Source organism: Hypanus sabinus, chromosome 7 (assembly GCF_030144855.1).
Source record: "Hypanus sabinus isolate sHypSab1 chromosome 7, sHypSab1.hap1, whole genome shotgun sequence".
Classification (NCBI taxonomy): Eukaryota; Metazoa; Chordata; class Chondrichthyes; order Myliobatiformes; family Dasyatidae; genus Hypanus; species Hypanus sabinus.
The window spans coordinates 15,234,911-15,259,794 of NC_082712.1; the positions used below are offsets into that span (position 1 = coordinate 15,234,911).

The window sequence follows — 24,884 nt, forward strand, 5'->3', positions numbered from 1 at the left end:
AACACAGTCTCTATACCATACTCTCCACCATACATACAACTGCAAAACACAGTCTCTATACCAAACTCTCCACTGTACATACAGCTGCAAAACACAGTCTCTGTACCAAACTCTCCACATACACACATCTGCAAAACACAGTTTCCATACCAGACTCTCCACTGTACATTCATCTGCAAAACAGTCTACATACCAAACTTTCCACCATAAATACATCTGCAAAACAGTCTCTGTACCAAACTCTCCACATACACACATCTGCAAAACACAGTTTCCATACCAAACTCTCCACTGTACATCCATCTGCAAAACACAGTCTCTATACCAAACTCTCCACATACATACATCTGAAAAACACAGTCTCTATACCAAACTCTCCACTGTACATACATCTGCAAAACACAGTCTCTGTACCAAACTCTCCACATACACACATCTGCAAAACACAGTTTCCATACCAAACTCTCCACTGTACATACATCTGCAAAACACAGTCTCTGTACCATACTCTCCACCATACATACATCTGCAAAACACAGTCTCTATACCAAACTCTCCTCGACACATACATCTGCAAAACACAGTCTCTATACCAAACTCTCCACCATACACACATCTGCAAAACACAGTCTCCATACCAAACTCTCCACCGTACATACATCTGCGAAACACAGTCTCCATACCAAACTCTGCACCGTACATACATCTGCAAAACACAGTCTCCATACCAAACTCTCCACCGTACATATATCTGCAAAACAGTCTCCATACCAAACTCTCCACCGTACGTACATCTGCAAAACACAGTCTCTATACCAAACTCTCCACTGTACATACATCTGCAAAACACAGTCTCTGTACCAAACTCTCCACATACACACATCTGCAAAACACAGTTTCCATACCAAACTCTCCACTGTACATACATCTGCAAAACACAGTCTCTGTACCATACTCTCCACCATACATACATCTGCAAAACACAGTCTCTATACCAAACTCTCCTCCACACATACATCTGCAAAACACAGTCTCTATACCAAACTCTCCACTGTACATACATCTGCAAAACACAGTCTCTGTACCAAACTCTCCACATACACACATCTGCAAAACACAGTCCCCATACCAAACTCTCCACTGTACATACATCTGCAAAACACAGTCTCTATACCATACTCTCCACCATACATACAACTGCAAAACACAGTCTCTATACCAAACTCTCCACTGTACATACATCTGCAAAACACAGTCTCTGTACCAAACTCTCCACATACACACATCTGCAAAACACAGTTTCCATACCAAACTCTCCACTGTACATACATCTGCAAAACACAGTCTCTGTACCATACTCTCCACCATACATACATCTGCAAAACACAGTCTCTATACCAAACTCTCCTCCACACATACATCTGCAAAACACAGTCTCTATACCAAACTCTCCACTGTACATACATCTGCAAAACACAGTCTCTGTACCAAACTCTCCACATACACACATCTGCAAAACACAGTCCCCATACCAAACTCTCCACTGTACATACATCTGCAAAACACAGTCTCTATACCATACTCTCCACCATACATACAACTGCAAAACACAGTCTCTATACCAAACTCTCCACTGTACATACAGCTGCAAAACACAGTCTCCATACCAAACTCTCCACATACACACATCTGCAAAACACAGTTTCCATACCAAACTCTCCACTGTACATACATCTGCAAAACAGTCTCTGTACCATACTCTCCACCATACATACATCTGCAAAACACAGTCTCCATACCAAACTCTCCTCGACACATACATCTGCAAAACACAATCTCTATACCAAACTCTCCACCATACACACATCTGCAAAACACAGTCTCCATACCATACTCTCCACCGTACATACATCTGCGAAACACAGTTTCCATACCAAACTCTCCACTGTACATACATCTGCAAAACACAGTCTCTGTACCATACTCTCCACCATACATACATCTGCAAAACACAGTCTCTATACCAAACTCTCCTCGACACATACATCTGCAAAACGCAGTCTCTATACCAAACTCTCCACCATACACACATCTGCAAAACACAGTCTCCATACCAAACTCTCCACCGTACATACATCTGCGAAACACAGTCTCCATACCAAACTCTGCACCGTACATACATCTGCAAAACACAGTCTCCATACCAAACTCTCCACCGTACATATATCTGCGAAACAGTCTCCATACCAAACTCTCCACCGTACATACATCTGCAAAACACAGTCTCTATACCAAACTCTCCGCTGTACATACATCTGCAAAACACAGTCTCTGTACCAAACTCTCCACATACACACATCTGCAAAACACAGTTTCCATACCAAACTCTCCACTGTACATACATCTGCAAAACACAGTCTCTGTACCATACTCTCCACCATACATACATCTGCAAAACACAGTCTCTATACCAAACTCTCCTCCACACATACATCTGCAAAACACAGTCTCTATACCAAACTCTCCACTGTACATACATCTGCAAAACACAGTCTCTGTACCAAACTCTCCACATACACACATCTGCAAAACACAGTCCCCATACCAAACTCTCCACTGTACATACATCTGCAAAACACAGTCTCTATACCATACTCTCCACCATACATACAACTGCAAAACACAGTCTCTATACCAAACTCTCCACTGTACATACAGCTGCAAAACACAGTCTCTGTACCAAACTCTCCACATACACACATCTGCAAAACACAGTTTCCATACCAGACTCTCCACTGTACATTCATCTGCAAAACAGTCTACATACCAAACTTTCCACCATAAAAACATCTGCAAAACAGTCTCTGTACCAAACTCTCCACATACACACATCTGCAAAACACAGTTTCCATACCAAACTCTCCACTGTACATCCATCTGCAAAACACAGTCTCTATACCAAACTCTCCACATACATACATCTGAAAAACACAGTCTCTATACCAAACTCTCCACTGTACATACATCTGCAAAACACAGTCTCTGTACCAAACTCTCCACATACACACATCTGCAAAACACAGTTTCCATACCAAACTCTCCACTGTACATACATCTGCAAAACACAGTCTCTGTACCATACTCTCCACCATACATACATCTGCAAAACACAGTCTCTATACCAAACTCTCCTCGACACATACATCTGCAAAACACAGTCTCTATACCAAACTCTCCACCATACACACATCTGCAAAACACAGTCTCCATACCAAACTCTCCACCGTACATACATCTGCGAAACACAGTCTCCATACCAAACTCTGCACCGTACATACATCTGCAAAACACAGTCTCCATACCAAACTCTCCACCGTACATATATCTGCAAAACAGTCTCCATACCAAACTCTCCACCGTACGTACATCTGCAAAACACAGTCTCTATACCAAACTCTCCACTGTACATACATCTGCAAAACACAGTCTCTGTACCAAACTCTCCACATACACACATCTGCAAAACACAGTTTCCATACCAAACTCTCCACTGTACATACATCTGCAAAACACAGTCTCTGTACCATACTCTCCACCATACATACATCTGCAAAACACAGTCTCTATACCAAACTCTCCTCCACACATACATCTGCAAAACACAGTCTCTATACCAAACTCTCCACTGTACATACATCTGCAAAACACAGTCTCTGTACCAAACTCTCCACATACACACATCTGCAAAACACAGTCCCCATACCAAACTCTCCACTGTACATACATCTGCAAAACACAGTCTCTATACCATACTCTCCACCATACATACAACTGCAAAACACAGTCTCTATACCAAACTCTCCACTGTACATACAGCTGCAAAACACAGTCTCTGTACCAAACTCTCCACCGTACATACATCTGCAAAACACAGTCCCCATACCAAACTTACCACCATAAATACATCTGCAAAACACAGTCTCTGTACCATACTCTCCACCATACATACATCTGCAAAACACAGTCTCCATACCATACTCTCCACCGTACATACATCTGCAAAACACAGTCTCCATACCAAACTTACCACCATAAATACATCTGCAAAACACAGTCTCTGTACCATACTCTCCACCATAAATACATCTGCAAAACACAGTCTCCATACCATACTCTCCACCGTACATACATCTGCGAAACACAGTTTCCATACCAAACTCTGCACCGTACATACATCTGCAAAACACTGTCTCCATACCAAACTCTCCACTGTACATACATCTGCAAAACACAGTCTCTGTACCAAACTCTCCACATACAGACATCTGCAAAACACAGTTTCCATACCAAACTCTCCACTATACATACATCTGCAAAACACAGTCTCTGTACCATACTCTCCACCATACATACATCTGCAAAACACAGTCTCTATACCAAACTCTCCTCGACACATACATCTGCAAAACACAGTCTCTATACCAAACTCTCCACCATACACACATCTGCAAAACACAGTCTCCATACCGAACTCTCCACCGTACATACATCTGCGAAACACAGTCTCCATACCAAACTCTCCACCGTACATACATCTGCAAAACACTGTCTCCATACCAAACTCTCCACCGTACAAACATCTGCAAAACACAGTCCCTATACCAAACTCTCCACCATACACACATCTGCAAAACACAGTCTCCATACCAAACTCTCCACCGTACATATATCTGCGAAACAGTCTCCATACCAAACTCTCCACCGTACATACATCTGCGAAACACAGTCTCCATACCAAACTTTCCACCTTAAATACATCTGCAAAACAGTCTCTGTACCATACTCTCCATCATACATACATCTGCAAAACACAGTCTCTATACCAAACTCTACACTGTACATACATCTGCAAAACAGTCTCCATACGAAACTCTCCACCGTACATACATCTGCAAAACAGTCTCCATACCAAACTTTCCACCATAAATACATCTGCAAAACAGTCTCTGTACCAAACTCTCCACATACACACATCTGCAAAACACAGTTTCCATACCAAACTCTCCACTGTACATACATCTGCAAAACACAGTCTCTGTACCATACTCTCCACCATACATACATCTGCAAAACACAGTCTCTATACCAAACTCTCCTCCACACATACATCTGCAAAACACAGTCTCTATACCAAACTCTCCACTGTACATACATCTGCAAAACACAGTCTCTGTACCAAACTCTCCACATACATACATCTGCAAAACACAGTCTCTATACCAAACTCTCCACCGTACATACATCTGCAAAACACAGTCTCCATACCAAACTCTCCACCGTACATACATCTGCGAAACACAGTCTCCATACCAAAATTTCCACCATAAATACATCTGCAAAACAGTCTCTGTACCAAACTCTCCACATACACACATCTGCAAAACACAGTTTCCATATCAAACTCTCCACTGTACATACATCTGCAAAACACAGTCTCTATATCAAACTCTCCACATACATACATCTGCAAAACATAGTTTCCATATCAAACTCTCCTCCACACATATATCTGCAAAACACAGTCTCTATACCAAACCCTCCACATACATACATCTGCAAAACACAGTCTCCATACCAAACTTTCCACCATAAATACATCTGCAAAACACAGTCTCTATACCAAACTCTCCACCGTATATACATCTGCAAGACACAGTCTCCATACCAAACTCTGCACCGTACACACATCTGCAAAACACAGTCTCTATACCAAACTCTCCTCCACACATACATCTGCAAAACACAGTCTCTATACCTAACCCTCCACTGTACATACATCGGCGAAACACAGTCTCTGTACCAAACTCTCCACATACACACATCTGCAAAACACAGTTTCCATACCAAACTCTCCACTGTACATACATCTGCAAAACACAGTCTCCATACCATACTCTCCACCGTACATACATCTGCAAAACACAGTCTCCATACCATACTCTCCACCGTACATACATCTGCAAAACACAGTCTCCATACCAAACTTACCACCATAAATACATCTGCAAAACACAGTCTCTGTACCATACTCTCCACCATACATACATCTGCAAAACACAGTCTCCATACCAAACTCTCCTCCACACATAAATCTGCAAAACAGAGTCTCTATACCAAACTCTCCACCGTACATACATCTGCAGAACACAGTCTCTATACCAAACTCTCCTCCACACATACATCTGCAAAACACAGTCTCTATACCTAACCCTCCACTGTACATACATCGGCGAAACACAGTCTCTGTACCAAACTCTCCACATACACACATCTGCAAAACACAGTTTCCATACCAAACTCTCCACTGTACATACATCTGCAAAACACAGTCTCCATACCATACTCTCCACCGTACATACATCTGCAAAACACAGTCTCCATACCATACTCTCCACCGTACATACATCTGCAAAACACAGTCTCCATACCAAACTTTCCACCATAAATACATCTGCAAAACACAGTCTCTGTACCATACTCTCCACCATACATACATCTGCAAAACACAGTCTCTATACCAAACGCTCCTCCACACATACATCTGCAAAACACAGTCTCTATACCAAACTCTCCACTGTACATACATCTGCAAAACACAGTCTCTGTACCAAACTCTCCACATACACACATCTGCCAAACACAGTTTCCATACCAAACTCTCCACTGTACATACATCTGCAAAACACAGTCTCCATACCATACTCTGCACCGTACATACATCTGCGAAACACAGTCTCCATACCAAACTCTGCACCGTACATACATCTGCAAAACACAGTCTCCATACCAAACTCTCCACCGTACATACATCTGCAAAACACAGTCCCTATACCAAACTCTCCACCATACACACATCTGCAAAACACAGTCTCCATGCCAAACTCTCCACCGTACATATATCTGCGAAACAGTCTCCATACCAAACTCTCCACCGTACATACATCTGCAAAACACAGTCTCTATACCAAACTCTCCACCATACACACATCTGCAAAACACAGTCTCATTACCAAACTCTCCACCGTACATACATCTGTGAAACACTGTCTCCATACCAAACTCTCCACCATACATACATCTGCAAAACACAGTCTCCATACCATACTCTCCACCGTACATACATCTGCAAAACACAGTCCCCATACCAAACTTACCACCATAAATACATCTGCAAAACACAGTCTCTGTACCATACTCTCCACCATACATACATCTGCAAAACACAGTCACTATACCATACTCTCCACCATACACACATCTGCAAAACACAGTCTCCATGCCAAACTCTCCACCGTACAGATATCTGCGATTCAGTCTCCATACCAAACTCTCCACCGTACATACATCTGCAAAACACAGTCTCTATACCAAACTCTCCACCATACACACATCTGCAAAACACAGTCTCATTACCAAACTCTCCACTGTACATACATCTGCGAAACACAGTCTCCATACCATACTCTCCACCGTACATACATCAGCAAAACACAGTCTCCATACCAAACTTACCACCATAAATACATCTGCAAAACACAGTCTCTGTACCATACTCTCCACCATAAATACATCTGCAAAACACAGTCTCCATACCATACTCTCCACCGTACATACATCTGCAAAACACAGTCTCCATACCAAACTTACCACCATAAATACATCTGCAAAACACAGTCTCTGTACCATACTCTCCACCATAAATACATCTGCAAAACACAGTCTCTGTACCAAACTCTCCACATACATACATCTGCAAAACACAGTCTCCATACCAAACATTCCACCATAAATACATCTGCAAAACACAGTCTCTATACCAAACTCTCCACCGTACATACATCTGCAAAACACAGTCTCCATACCAAACTCTGCACCGTACACACATCTGCAAAACACAGTCTCCATACCAAACTCTCCACCGTACATTCCTCTGCGAAACACAGTCTCCATACCAAACTCTGCACCGTACATACATCTGCAAAACACAGTCTCCATACCAAACTCTCCACCGTACATACATCTGCAAAACAGTCTCCATACCAAACTTTCCACCATAAATACATCTGCAAAACAGTCTCTCTACCATACTCTCCATCATACATACATCTGCAAAACAGTCTCCATACCAAACTTTCCACCATAAATACATCTGCAAAACAGTCTCTGTACCAAACTCTCCACATACACACATCTGGAAAACACAGTTTCCATACCAAATTCTCCACTGTACATACATCTGCAAAACACAGTCTCTATACCAAACTCTCCACTGTAGATACATCTGCAAAACACAGTCTCTGTACCAAACTCTCCACATACACACATCTGCAAAACACAGTTTCCATACCAAACTCTCCACTGTACATACATCTGCAAAACACAGTCTCTGTACCATACTCTCCACCATACATACATCTGCAAAACACAGTCCCCATACCAAACTTACCACCATAAATACATCTGCAAAACACAGTCTCTGTACCATACTCTCCACCATAAATACATCTGCAAAACACAGTCTCTGTACCAAACTCTCCACATACATACATCTGCAAAACACAGTCTCCATACCAAACATTCCACCATAAATACATCTGCAAAACACAGTCTCTATACCAAACTCTCCACCGTACATACATCTGCAAAACACAGTCTCCATACCAAACTCTGCACCGTACACACATCTGCAAAACACAGTCTCCATACCAAACTCTCCACCGTACATTCCTCTGCGAAACACAGTCTCCATACCAAACTCTGCACCGTACATACATCTGCAAAACACAGTCTCCATACCAAACTCTCCACCGTACATACATCTGCAAAACAGTCTCCATACCAAACTTTCCACCATAAATACATCTGCAAAACAGTCTCTCTACCATACTCTCCATCATACATACATCTGCAAAACAGTCTCCATACCAAACTTTCCACCATAAATACATCTGCAAAACAGTCTCTGTACCAAACTCTCCACATACACACATCTGGAAAACACAGTTTCCATACCAAATTCTCCACTGTACATACATCTGCAAAACACAGTCTCTATACCAAACTCTCCACTGTAGATACATCTGCAAAACACAGTCTCTGTACCAAACTCTCCACATACACACATCTGCAAAACACAGTTTCCATACCAAACTCTCCACTGTACATACATCTGCAAAACACAGTCTCTGTACCATACTCTCCACCATACATACATCTGCAAAACACAGTCTCTATACCAAACTCTCCTCCACACATACATCTGCAAAACACAGTCTCCATACCAAACTTTCCACCTTAAATACATCTGCAAAACAGTCTCTGTACCATACTCTCCATCATACATACATCTGCAAAACACAGTCTCTATACCAACCTCTCCACTGTACATACATCTGCAAAACACAGTCTCCATACGAAACTCTCCACCGTACATACATCTGCAAAACAGTCTCCATACCAAACTTTCCACCATAAATACATCTGCATAACAGTCTCTGTACCAAACTCTCCACATACACACATCTGCAAAACACAGTTTCCATACCAAACTCTCCACTGTACATACATCTGCAAAACACAGTCTCTGTACCATACTCTCCACCATACATACATCTGCAAAACACAGTCTCTGTACCATACTCTCCACCATACATACATCTGCAAAACACAGTCTCTATACCAAACTCTCCTCCACACATACATCTGCAAAACACAGTCTCTATACCTAACTCTCCACTGTACATACATCTGCAAAACACAGTCTCTGTACCAAACTCTCCACATACATACATCTGCAAAACACAGTCTCTATACCAAACTCTCCACCGTACATACATCTGCAAAACACAGTCTCCATACCAAACTCTCCACCGTACATACATCTGCGAAACACAGTCTCCATACCAAACTTTCCACCTTAAATACATCTGCAAAACAGTCTCTGTACCATACTCTCCATCATACATACATCTGCAAAACACAGTCTCTATACCAACCTCTCCACTGTACATACATCTGCAAAACACAGTCTCCATACGAAACTCTCCACCGTACATACATCTGCAAAACAGTCTCCATACCAAACTTTCCACCATAAATACATCTGCAAAACAGTCTCTGTACCAAACTCTCCACATACACACATCTGCAAAACAGTTTCCATACCAAACTCTCCACTGTACATACATCTGCAAAACACAGTCTCTGTACCATACTCTCCACCATACATACATCTGCAAAACACAGTCTCTATACCAAACTCTCCTCCACACATACATCTGCAAAACACAGTCTCTATACCAAACTCTCCACTGTACATACATCTGCAAAACACAGTCTCTGTACCAAACTCTCCACATACATACATCTGCAAAACACAGTCTCTATTCCAAACTCTCCACCGTACATACATCTGCAAAACACAGTCTCCATACCAAACTCTCCACCGTACATACATCTGCGAAACACAGTCTCCATACCAAACTTTCCACCATAAATACATCTGCAAAACAGTCTCTGTACCAAACTCTCCACATACACACATCTGCAAAACACAGTTTCCATATCAAACTCTCCACTGTACATACATCTGCAAAACACAGTCTCCATACCAAACTCTCCACCGTACATACATCTGCAAAACACAGTCCCTATACCAAACACTCCACCATACACACATCTGCAAAACACAGTCTCCATGCCAAACTCTCCACCGTACATATATCTGCGAAACAGTCTCCATACCAAACTCTCCACCGTACATACATCTGCAAAACACAGTCTCTATACCAAACTCTCCACCATACACACATCTGCAAAACACAGTCTCATTACCAAACTCTCCACCGTACATACATCTGTGAAACACAGTCTCCATACCAAACTCTCCACCATGCATACATCTGCAAAACACAGTCTCCATACCATACTCTCCACCGTACATACATCTGCAAAACACAGTCCCCATACCAAACTTACCACCATAAATACATCTGCAAAACACAGTCTCTGTACCATACTCTCCACCATACATACATCTGCAAAACACAGTCACTATACCAAACTCTCCACCATACACACATCTGCAAAACACAGTCTCCATGCCAAACTCTCCACCGTACATATATCTGCGAATCAGTCTCCATACCAAACTCTCCACCGTACATACATCTGCAAAACACAGTCTCATTACCAAACTCTCCACCGTACATACATCTGCGAAACACAGTCTCCATACCATACTCTCCACCGTACATACATCAGCAAAACACAGTCTCCATACCAAACTTACCACCATAAATACATCTGCAAAACACAGTCTCTGTACCATACTCTCCACCATAAATACATCTGCAAAACACAGTCTCCATACCATACTCTCCACCGTACATACATCTGCAAAACACAGTCTCCATACCAAACTTACCACCATAAATACATCTGCAAAACACAGTCTCTGTACCATACTCTCCACCATAAATACATCTGCAAAACACAGTCTCTGTACCAAACTCTCCACATACATACATCTGCAAAACACAGTCTCCATACCAAACTTTCCACCATAAATACATCTGCAAAACACAGTCTCTATACCAAACTCTCCACCGTACATACATCTGCAAAACACAGTCTCCATACCAAACTCTGCACCGTACACACATCTGCAAAACACAGTCTCCATACCAAACTCTCCACCGTACATTCCTCTGCGAAACACAGTCTCCATACCAAACTCTGCACCGTACATACATCTGCAAAACACAGTCTCCATACCAAACTCTCCACCGTACATACATCTGCAAAACAGTCTCCATACCAAACTTTCCACCATAAATACATCTGCAAAACAGTCTCTGTACCAAACTCTCCACATACACACATCTGGAAAACACAGTTTCCATACCAAATTCTCCACCATAAATACATCTGCAAAACACAGTCTCTATACCAAACTCTCCACCGTACATACATCTGCAAAACACAGTCTCCACACCAAACTCTCCACCGTACATACATCTGCAAAACACAGTCTCCATACCAAACTTTCCACCTTAAATACATCTGCAAAACAGTCTCTGTACCATACTCTCCATCATACATACATCTGCAAAACACAGTCTCTATACCAAACTCTCCACTGTACATACATCTGCAAAACACAGTCTCCATACGAAACTCTCCACCGTACATACATCTGCAAAACAGTCTCCATACCAAACTTTCCACCATAAATACATCTGCAAAACAGTCTCTGTACCAAACTCTCCACATACACACATCTGCAAAACACAGTTTCCATATCAAACTCTCCACTGTACATACATCTGCAAAACACAGTCTCCATACCAAACTCTCCACCGTACATACATCTGCAAAACACAGTCCCTATACCAAACACTCCACCATACACACATCTGCAAAACACAGTCTCCATGCCAAACTCTCCACCGTACATATATCTGCGAAACAGTCTCCATACCAAACTCTCCACCGTACATACATCTGCAAAACACAGTCTCTATACCAAACTCTCCACCATACACACATCTGCAAAACACAGTCTCATTACCAAACTCTCCACCGTACATACATCTGTGAAACACAGTCTCCATACCAAACTCTCCACCATGCATACATCTGCAAAACACAGTCTCCATACCATACTCTCCACCGTACATACATCTGCAAAACACAGTCCCCATACCAAACTTACCACCATAAATACATCTGCAAAACACAGTCTCTGTACCATACTCTCCACCATACATACATCTGCAAAACACAGTCACTATACCAAACTCTCCACCATACACACATCTGCAAAACACAGTCTCCATGCCAAACTCTCCACCGTACATATATCTGCGAATCAGTCTCCATACCAAACTCTCCACCGTACATACATCTGCAAAACACAGTCTCATTACCAAACTCTCCACCGTACATACATCTGCGAAACACAGTCTCCATACCATACTCTCCACCGTACATACATCAGCAAAACACAGTCTCCATACCAAACTTACCACCATAAATACATCTGCAAAACACAGTCTCTGTACCATACTCTCCACCATAAATACATCTGCAAAACACAGTCTCCATACCATACTCTCCACCGTACATACATCTGCAAAACACAGTCTCCATACCAAACTTACCACCATAAATACATCTGCAAAACACAGTCTCTGTACCATACTCTCCACCATAAATACATCTGCAAAACACAGTCTCTGTACCAAACTCTCCACATACATACATCTGCAAAACACAGTCTCCATACCAAACTTTCCACCATAAATACATCTGCAAAACACAGTCTCTATACCAAACTCTCCACCGTACATACATCTGCAAAACACAGTCTCCATACCAAACTCTGCACCGTACACACATCTGCAAAACACAGTCTCCATACCAAACTCTCCACCGTACATTCCTCTGCGAAACACAGTCTCCATACCAAACTCTGCACCGTACATACATCTGCAAAACACAGTCTCCATACCAAACTCTCCACCGTACATACATCTGCAAAACAGTCTCCATACCAAACTTTCCACCATAAATACATCTGCAAAACAGTCTCTGTACCAAACTCTCCACATACACACATCTGGAAAACACAGTTTCCATACCAAATTCTCCACCATAAATACATCTGCAAAACACAGTCTCTATACCAAACTCTCCACCGTACATACATCTGCAAAACACAGTCTCCACACCAAACTCTCCACCGTACATACATCTGCAAAACACAGTCTCCATACCAAACTTTCCACCTTAAATACATCTGCAAAACAGTCTCTGTACCATACTCTCCATCATACATACATCTGCAAAACACAGTCTCTATACCAAACTCTCCACTGTACATACATCTGCAAAACACAGTCTCCATACGAAACTCTCCACCGTACATACATCTGCAAAACAGTCTCCATACCAAACTTTCCACCATAAATACATCTGCAAAACAGTCTCTGTACCAAACTCTCCACATACACACATCTGCAAAACACAGTTTCCATACCAAACTCTCCACTGTACATACATCTGCAAAACACAGTCTCTGTACCATACTCTCCACCATACATACATCTGCAAAACACAGTCTCTATACCAAACTCTCCTCCACACATACATCTGCAAAACACAGTCTCTATACCAAACTCTCCACTGTACATACATCTGCAAAACACAGTCTCTGTACCAAACTCTCCACATACATACATCTGCAAAACACAGTCTCTATACCAAACTCTCCACCGTACATACATCTGCAAGACACAGTCTCCATACCAAACTCTCCACCGTACATACATCTGCGAAACACAGTCTCCATACCAAACTTTCCACCATAAATACATCTGCAAAACAGTCTCTGTACCAAACTCTCCACATACACACATCTGCAAAACACAGTTTCCATATCAAACTCTCCACTGTACATACATCTGCAAAACACAGTCTCTATATCAAACTCTCCACATACATACATCTGCAAAACATAGTTTCCATATCAAACTCTCCTCCACACATACATCTGCAAAACACAGTCTCTATACCAAACCCTCCACATACATACATCTGCAAAACACAGTCTCCATACCAAACTTTCCACCATAAATACATCTGCAAAACACAATCTCTATACCAAACTCTCCACCGTATATACATCTGCAAGACACAGTCTCCATACCAAACTCTGCACCGTACACACATCTGCAAAACACAGTCTCTATACCAAACTCTCCTCCACACATACATCTGCAAAACACAGTCTCTATACCTAACCCTCCACTGTACATACATCGGCGAAACACAGTCTCTGTACCAAACTCTCCACATACATACATCTGCAAAACACAGTCTCTATACCAAACCCTCCACATACATACATCTGCAAAACACAGTCTCCATACCAAACTTTCCACCATAAATACATCTGCAAAACACAATCTCTATACCAAACTCTCCACCGTATATACATCTGCAAGACACAGTCTCCATACCAAACTCTGCACCGTACACACATCTGCAAAACATAGTCTCTATACCAAACTCTCCTCCACACATACATCTGCAAAACACAGTCTCTATACCTAACCCTCCACTGTACATACATCGGCGAAACACAGTCTCTGTACCAAACTCTCCACATACACACATCTGCAAAACACAGTTTCCATACCAAACTCTCCACTGTACATACATCTGCAAAACACAGTCTCCATACCATACTCTCCACCGTACATACATCTGCAAAACACAGTCTCCATACCATACTCTCCACCGTACATACATCTGCAAAACACAGTCTCCATACCAAACTTACCACCATAAATACATCTGCAAAACACAGTCTCTGTACCATACTCTCCACCATACATACATCTGCAAAACACAGTCTCCATACCAAACTCTCCTCCACACATACATCTGCAAAACAGAGTCTCTATACCAAACTCTCCACCGTACATACATCTGCAGAACACAGTCTCTATACCAAACTCTCCTCCACACATACATCTGCAAAACACAGTCTCTATACCTAACCCTCCACTGTACATACATCGGCGAAACACAGTCTCTGTACCAAACTCTCCACATACACACATCTGCAAAACACAGTTTCCATACCAAACTCTCCACTGTACATACATCTGCAAAACACAGTCTCCATGCCATACTCTCCACCGTACATACATCTGCAAAACACAGTCTCCATACCATACTCTCCACCGTACATACATCTGCAAAACACAGTCTCCATACCAAACTTTCCACCATAAATACATCTGCAAAACACAGTCTCTGTACCATACTCTCCACCATACATACATCTGCAAAACACAGTCTCTATACCAAACGCTCCTCCACACATACATCTGCAAAACACAGTCTCTATACCAAACTCTCCACTGTACATACATCTGCAAAACACAGTCTCTGTACCAAACTCTCCACATACACACATCTGCCAAACACAGTTTCCATACCAAACTCTCCACTGTACATACATCTGCAAAACACAGTCTCCATACCATACTCTCCACCGTACATACATCTGCGAAACACAGTCTCCATATCAAACTCTGCACCGTACATACATCTGCAAAACACAGTCTCCATACCAAACTCTCCACCGTACATACATCTGCAAAACACAGTCCCTATACCAAACTCTCCACCATACACACATCTGCAAAACACAGTCTCCATGCCAAACTCTCCACCGTACATATATCTGCGAAACAGTCTCCATACCAAACTCTCCACCGTACATACATCTGCAAAACACAGTCTCTATACCAAACTCTCCACCATACACACATCTGCAAAACACAGTCTCATTACCAAACTCTCCACCGTACATACATCTGTGAAACACAGTCTCCATACCAAACTCTCCACCATACATACATCTGCAAAACACAGTCTCCATACCATACTCTCCACCGTACATACATCTGCAAAACACAGTCCCCATACCAAACTTACCACCATAAATACATCTGCAAAACACAGTCTCTGTACCATACTCTCCACCATACATACATCTGCAAAACACAGTCACTATACCAAACTCTCCACCATACACACATCTGCAAAACACAGTCTCCATGCCAAACTCTCCACCGTACATATATCTGCGAATCAGTCTCCATACCAAACTCTCCACCGTACATACATCTGCAAAACACAGTCTCATTACCAAACTCTCCACCGTACATACATCTGCGAAACACAGTCTCCATACCATACTCTCCACCGTACATACATCTGCAAAACACAGTCTCCATACCAAACTTACCACCATAAATACATCTGCAAAACACAGTCTCTGTACCATACTCTCCACCATAAATACATCTGCAAAACACAGTCTCCATACCATACTCTCCACCGTACATACATCTGCAAAACACAGTCTCCATACCAAACTTACCACCATAAATACATCTGCAAAACACAGTCTCTGTACCATACTCTCCACCATAAATACATCTGCAAAACACAGTCTCTGTACCAAACTCTCCACATACATACATCTGCAAAACACAGTCTCCATACCAAACTTTCCACCATAAATACATCTGCAAAACACAGTCTCTCTACCAAACTCTCCACCATAAATACATCTGCAAAACACAGTCTCTATACCAAACTCTCCACCATACACACATCTGCAAAACACAGTCTCTATACCAGACTCTCCACCGTACATACATCTGCAAAACACAATCTCTATACCAAACTCTCCACCATACACACATCTGCAAAACAGTCTCTATACCAGACTCTCCACCATTCATACATCTGCAAAATGCAGTCTCCACACTAAACTCTCCCCCATCAGCCAATGAGATGACAATGACATGTTTTAGGAATCTGCTGTGGTGTGTTGGTCTGGGCACGCCATGCAACAGAAAATAACATTCGACAATTATATTAAAATATACTTCGAAGCACAGCTGTAAAACGTACACAAACGTAAGAATCAGCAGGTAATTACAATGTAAACCCCATTATAAATAGCGGTTGGAAGTATTTACTGTGCAGTGTCTGAGCTAATATGAGAGGACGTCATCTTAAGGTGATTGGGGGAATGTTTAGGGTTGATGTCAGAATTATGTTCATTACACAGAGAGTAATGAACTGAAGATCGATCGGAGGTCAGATCAAAGACCAAAGCCTTATCAGAAGTGCAAAGTTGAGACTTAGTGGCCGGTGCATGGTTCTGTGAATCTGTGCAAACGGCCAAGTGTTGGTGAATGCAGGAGTGCACTGGAGTCCGAAGCTAGTCAGGTCTGGGGTAACTGGAGCATGAGTGTGAAGTGAGTGTGTGAGCGTGTGCATGAGTGTGATCGTGTGCGTGGAGTGAGTGAGTCTGTGTGTGAGTGTGGAGTGAGCGTGTGCATGAGTGTGAGCGTGAGTGAGTGTGGAGTGAGCGTGACTATGAGTGTGAGTGACGTGTGTGAAGAATCGGTTTGTTTTCCTGTTGTTTGTGTCATTCTGTTGGACATTGTGGACGTGCTATGTCAGCACTGGAATGTGTGTCTGCCCCCGCACATCCTTGTGATGTGTTAGTTGTTAACACGTCGATGTACACGTGAGAAATAAACCTGGATCTGAGTCTGCTGTTCCAGGGGCACCCCTCTCTCTTACCTTGATACCTCTGCAAGGCTGACAGGACGTCCACGGACCCCAGGGTGAGAGTTCACAGGAGATCTTGCCCGGCGCAGTGACAGCTCGCCGTTCCCTCAGACGAGCTGCTTCCTGGACTGGCTCAAACCTGCCCAATGAACACAATCCGTCACCGGCAAGGTCACTCCAGCAGCCGAGGAGAGACCGAGCGCACGACAGAGAATCCTGGGAGTACGGGGCGGGGGAGCCACCGTCAGAGGGAGAGACGAGGCAGATGAGGGATGGTCAGAGGGACGGTCAGAGGGAGATACGAGGCAGAGGAGGCATGGTCAGAGGGAGACTCAAGGCAGAGGGAGAGACCAGGCAGATGAGGGATGGTCAGAGGGACGGTCAGAGGGAGATACGAGGCAGAGGAGGCATGGTCAGAGGGAGACACAAGGCAGAGGGAGAGACCAGGCAGATGAGGGAGAGACCAGGCAGATGAGGGATGGTCAGAGGGAGATACAAGGCAGAGGAGGGACCGTCAGAGGGAGATATGAGGCAGATGAGGGACAGTCAGAGGGAGATACGAGGCAGAGGAGGGACCGTCAGGGGGACAGTCAGAGGGAGATACGAGGCAGATGAGGGACAGTCAGAGGGAGATACGAGGCAGAGGAGGGACCGTCAGAGGGACAGTCAGAGGGAGATACGAGGCAGATGAGGGACAGTCAGAGGGAGATACGAGGCAGAGGAGGGACCATCAGAGGGACAGTCAGAGGGAGATACGAGGCAGAGGAGGGATGGTCAGAGGGAGATACGGGGCAGATGAGGAAACATCAGAGGGAGATACGGGGCAGAGGAGGGACGGTCAGAAAGAGACATGAGGCAGATGAGGGTGGTCAGAGGGAGATATGAGGCAGATGGGGGTGGTCAGAGGGACGGTCAGAGGGAGATAGAGGGAAGGTGAGGGACAGTTTGAGGGAGATATGGGGCAGAAGAGATGCCACAATAAAAAGGTGTGGGGGCGGGTAGGAGGATCGCTAGGTAAAGCTGGATGGATAAGAAAGGGAAAGGGCTGGAGAGGAAGGAATCTGATAGGAGAGGAGAGTGGACCTTAGGAGAAAGGGAAGGAGGAGGGGACCGAGGGGGATTTGACAGGCAGGTGAGAAGAGGTTAGAGTCAGAGTGAGGAATAAAAGGAGAGGGGAGGGAGAGGGAGAAATTGATGTTTATGCCATCAGGCTTGGAGGCTACCCAGATGAAATTGAAGGCCTCACACAGTTCTGAAGAAGGGTCTCAGCCAGAAATGTCGACTATCTATTCACCTCCATGGAAGCTGCCAGACCAGCTGAGTTCCTCCAACAGTTTGTGTGTGTTGTTTCGGAAATATGAGGTGTTCCTGCTCCCGTCCCAGACAGAAAACTCCCCAGCTATTGGGACGGGATGTGAACTTGTATCTGGGGTCAACAATGCAGGATTCTGACACCTCGCTCAGCACTTTGAACACTGCACTGGTTGTTCAGATCAGTTAGGTTATTGGGTGACAGCGGGAGATGCTCAGTTAGGTTGTTGGGTGACAGTGGGAGGTGTTCAATCAGGTTGTTGGGTGACAGTGGGAGGTGTTGAGTTAGGTTGTTGGGTGACAGTTGGAGGTCTTCGGTTAGGTTGTTGGGTGACACTGGGAGGTGTTCAATTAGGTTGTTGGGTGACAGTGGGAGGTGTTCAGTTAGGTTGTTGGGTGAGAGTGGGAGGTGTTGAGTTAGGTTGTTGGGTGACAGTTGGAGGTCTTCGGTTAGGTTGTTGGGTGACACTGGGAGGTGTTCATTTAGGTTATTGGGTGACAGTGGGAGGTGTTCAGTTAGGTTGTTGGGTGACAGTGGGAGGTGTTCAGTTAGGTTGTTGGGTGAGAGTGGGAGGTGTTGAGTTAGGTTGTTGGGTGACAGTTGGAGGTCTTCGGTTAGGTTGTTGGGTGACACTGGGAGGTGTTCATTTAGGTTATTGGGTGACAGTGGGAGGTGTTCAGTTAGGTTGTTGGGTGACAGTGGGAGGTGTTCAGTTAGGTTGTTGGCTGACAGTGGGAGGTGTTCAGTTAGGTTGTTGGGTGACAGTGGGAGGTGTTCACTTAGGTTGTTGGGTGACAGTGGGAGGTGTTCAGTTAGGTTGTGGGGTGACAGTGGGAGGTGTTCATTTAGGTTGTTGGGTGACAGTGGGAGGTGTTCATTTAGGTTATTGGGTGACAGTGGGAGGTGTTCAATTAGGTTGCTGGGTGACAGTGGGAGGTGTTCATTTAGGTTATTGGGTGACAGTGGGAGGTGTTCAGTTAGGTTGTTGGGTGACAGTGGGAGGTGTTCGGTTAGGTTGTTGGGTGACAGTGGGAGGTGTTCAATTAGGTTGTTGGGTGACAGTGGGAGGTGTTCATTTAGGTTATTGGGAGACAGTGGGAGGTGTTCAGTTAGGTTGTTTGGTGACAGTGGGAGGTGTTCGGTTAGGTTGTTGGGTGACAGTGGGTGGTGTTCAGTTAGGTTGTTTGGTGACAGTGGGAGGTGTTCGGTTAGGTTGTTGGGTGACAGTGGGAGGTGTTCATTTAGGTTATTGGGTGACAGTGGGAGGTGTTCATTTAGGTTGTTGGGTGACAGTGGGAGGTGTTCATTTAGGTTATTGGGTGACAGTGGGAGGTGTTCATTTAGGTTGTTGGGTGACAGTGGGAGGTGTTCATTTAGGTTATTGGGTCACAGTGGGAGGTGTTCATTTAGGTTATTGGGTGACAGTGGGAGGTGTTCAGTTAGGTTGTTGGGTGAGAGTGGGAGGTGTTGAGTTAGGTTGTTGGGTGACAGTTGGAGGTCTTCGGTTAGGTTGTTGGGTGACACTGGGAGGTGTTCATTTAGGTTATTGGGTGACAGTGGGAGGTGTTCAGTTAGGTTGTTGGGTGACAGTGGGAGGTGTTCAGTTAGGTTGTTGGGTGAGAGTGGGAGGTGTTGAGTTAGGTTGTTGGGTGACAGTTGGAGGTCTTCGGTTAGGTTGTTGGGTGACACTGGGAGGTGTTCATTTAGGTTATTGGGTGACAGTGGGAGGTGTTCAGTTAGGTTGTTGGGTGACAGTGGGAGGTGTTCAGTTAGGTTGTTGGCTGACAGTGGGAGGTGTTCAGTTAGGTTGTTGGGTGACAGTGGGAGGTGTTCACTTAGGTTGTTGGGTGACAGTGGGAGGTGTTCAGTTAGGTTGTGGGGTGACAGTGGGAGGTGTTCATTTAGGTTGTTGGGTGACAGTGGGAGGTGTTCATTTAGGTTATTGGGTGACAGTGGGAGGTGTTCAATTAGGTTGCTGGGTGACAGTGGGAGGTGTTCATTTAGGTTATTGGGTGACAGTGGGAGGTGTTCAGTTAGGTTGTTGGGTGACAGTGGGAGGTGTTCGGTTAGGTTGTTGGGTGACAGTGGGAGGTGTTCAATTAGGTTGTTGGGTGACAGTGGGAGGTGTTCATTTAGGTTATTGGGAGACACTGGGAGGTGTTCAGTTAGGTTGTTTGGTGACAGTGGGAGGTGTTCGGTTAGGTTGTTGGGTGACAGTGGGTGGTGTTCAGTTAGGTTGTTTGGTGACAGTGGGAGGTGTTCGGTTAGGTTGTTGGGTGACAGTGGGAGGTGTTCATTTAGGTTATTGGGTGACAGTGGGAGGTGTTCAGTTGTTGGGTGACATTGGGAGGTGTTCATTTAGGTTATTGGGTGACAGTGGGAGGTGTTCAGTTGTTGGGTGACAGTGGGAGGTGTTCAGTTGTTGGGTGACAGTGGGAGGTGTTCGGTTAGGTTGTTGGGTGACAGTGGGAGGTGTTCATTTAGGTTATTGGGTGAGAGTGGGAGGTGTTGAGTTAGGTTGTTGGGTGACAGTGGGAGGTGTTCGGTTAGGTTGTTGGGTGACAGTGGGAGGTGTTCAGTTAGGTTGTTGGGTGACAGTGGGAGGTGTTCACTTAGGTTGTTGGGTGACAGTGGGAGGTGTTCAGTTAGGTTGTGGGGTGACAGTGGGAGGTGTTCAGTTGTTGGGTGACAGTGGGAGGTGTTCAGTTGTTGGGTGACAGTGGGAGGTGTTCAGTTAGGTTGTGGGGTGACAGTGGGAGGTGTTCAGTTGTTGGGTGACAGTGGGAGGTGTTCAGTTGTTGGGTGACAGTGGGAGGTGTTCAGTTGTTGGGTGACAGTGGGAGGTGTTCATTTAGGTTGTTGGGTGACAGTGGGAGGTGTTCATTTAGGTTATTGGGTCACAGTGGGAGGTGTTCAGTTGTTGGGTGACAGTGGGAGGTGTTCAGTTGTTGGGTGACAGTGGGAGGTGTTCAGTTAGGTTGTGGGGTGACAGTGGGAGGTGTTCAGTTGTTGGGTGACAGTGGGAGGTGTTCAGTTGTTGGGTGACAGTGGGAGGTGTTCAGTTGTTGGGTGACAGTGGGAGGTGTTCATTTAGGTTGTTGGGTGACAGTGGGAGGTGTTCATTTAGGTTATTGGGTCACAGTGGGAGGTGTTCAGTTGTTGGGTGACAGTGGGAGGTGTTCAGTTAGGTTGTGGGGTGACAGTGGGAGGTGTTCAGTTGTTGGGTGACAGTGGGAGGTGTTCAGTTGTTGGGTGACAGTGGGAGGTGTTCAGTTAGGTTGTGGGGTGACAGTGGGAGGTGTTCAGTTGTTGGGTGACAGTGGGAGGTGTTCAGTTGTTGGGTGACAGTGGGAGGTGTTCAGTTGTTGGGTGACAGTGGGAGGTGTTCATTTAGGTTGTTGGGTGACAGTGGGAGGTGTTCATTTAGGTTATTGGGTCACAGTGGGAGGTGTTCAGTTGTTGGGTGACAGTGGGAGGTGTTCAGTTGTTGGGTGACAGTGGGAGGTGTTCAGTTAGGTTGTGGGGTGACAGTGGGAGGTGTTCAGTTGTTGGGTGACAGTGGGAGGTGTTCAGTTGTTGGGTGACAGTGGGAGGTGTTCATTTAGGTTGTTGGGTGACAGTGGGAGGTGTTCATTTAGGTTATTGGGTCACAGTGGGAGGTGTTCAGTTAGGTTGTTGGGTGACAGTGGGAGGTGTTCGGTTAGGTTGTTGGGTGACAGTGGGAGGTGTTCAATTAGGTTGTTGGGTGACAGTGGGAGGTGTTCATTTAGGTTATTGGGAGACAGTGGGAGGTGTTCAGTTAGGTTGTTTGGTGACAGTGGGAGGTGTTCGGTTAGGTTGTTGGGTGACAGTGGGTGGTGTTCAGTTAGGTTGTTTGGTGACAGTGGGAGGTGTTCGGTTAGGTTGTTGGGTGACAGTGGGAGGTGTTCATTTAGGTTATTGGGTGACAGTGGGAGGTGTTCAGTTGTTGGGTGACATTGGGAGGTGTTCATTTAGGTTATTGGGTGACAGTGGGAGGTGTTCAGTTGTTGGGTGACAGTGGGAGGTGTTCAGTTGTTGGGTGACAGTGGGAGGTGTTCGGTTAGGTTGTTGGGTGACAGTGGGAGGTGTTCATTTAGGTTATTGGGTGAGAGTGGGAGGTGTTGAGTTAGGTTGTTGGGTGACAGTGGGAGGTGTTCGGTTAGGTTGTTGGGTGACAGTGGGAGGTGTTCAGTTAGGTTGTTGGGTGACAGTGGGAGGTGTTCACTTAGGTTGTTGGGTGACAGTGGGAGGTGTTCAGTTAGGTTGTGGGGTGACAGTGGGAGGTGTTCAGTTGTTGGGTGACAGTGGGAGGTGTTCAGTTGTTGGGTGACAGTGGGAGGTGTTCAGTTAGGTTGTGGGGTGACAGTGGGAGGTGTTCAGTTGTTGGGTGACAGTGGGAGGTGTTCAGTTGTTGGGTGACAGTGGGAGGTGTTCAGTTGTTGGGTGACAGTGGGAGGTGTTCATTTAGGTTGTTGGGTGACAGTGGGAGGTGTTCATTTAGGTTATTGGGTCACAGTGGGAGGTGTTCAGTTGTTGGGTGACAGTGGGAGGTGTTCAGTTGTTGGGTGACAGTGGGAGGTGTTCAGTTAGGTTGTGGGGTGACAGTGGGAGGTGTTCAGTTGTTGGGTGACAGTGGGAGGTGTTCAGTTGTTGGGTGACAGTGGGAGGTGTTCAGTTGTTGGGTGACAGTGGGAGGTGTTCATTTAGGTTGTTGGGTGACAGTGGGAGGTGTTCATTTAGGTTATTGGGTCACAGTGGGAGGTGTTCAGTTGTTGGGTGACAGTGGGAGGTGTTCAGTTAGGTTGTGGGGTGACAGTGGGAGGTGTTCAGTTGTTGGGTGACAGTGGGAGGTGTTCAGTTGTTGGGTGACAGTGGGAGGTGTTCAGTTAGGTTGTGGGGTGACAGTGGGAGGTGTTCAGTTGTTGGGTGACAGTGGGAGGTGTTCAGTTGTTGGGTGACAGTGGGAGGTGTTCAGTTGTTGGGTGACAGTGGGAGGTGTTCAGTTGTTGGGTGACAGTGGGAGGTGTTCATTTAGGTTGTTGGGTGACAGTGGGAGGTGTTCAGTTAGGTTGTTTGGTGACAGTGGGAGGTGTTCAGTTAGGTTGTTGGGTCACAGTGGGAGGTGTTCGGTTAGGTTGTTGGGTGACAGTGGGAGGTGTTCGGTTAGGTTGTTGGGTCACAGTGGGAGGTGTTGCATTTTCAGCCGCGAAGAGTTCAGGTGAAACTTGATGCGACTGCCCCCTCTGCTGGACACAAGGGATCTTACATCCAGGATTCTCCAGGGAAGCTCGTTCCCACATCACCTCAATCACTGCTCGTTATC

The 24,884-nt window shown here is 44.9% G+C and overlaps 1 protein-coding gene across 1 annotated transcript in view; it reads right to left on the minus strand.

Annotated features, from left to right (window-relative positions):
* The window catches only part of c9 (complement component 9), a 92,942-nt gene that overhangs the window by 66,358 nt on the left and 1,700 nt on the right, over nucleotides 1-24,884 (minus strand). Inside the window, exon 2 of the mRNA XM_059974249.1 lies at nucleotides 18,241-18,367. Within this exon, the coding sequence (XP_059830232.1) occupies nucleotides 18,241-18,367 (127 nt within the window). The remainder of the gene's footprint in view (nucleotides 1-18,240; nucleotides 18,368-24,884) is intronic.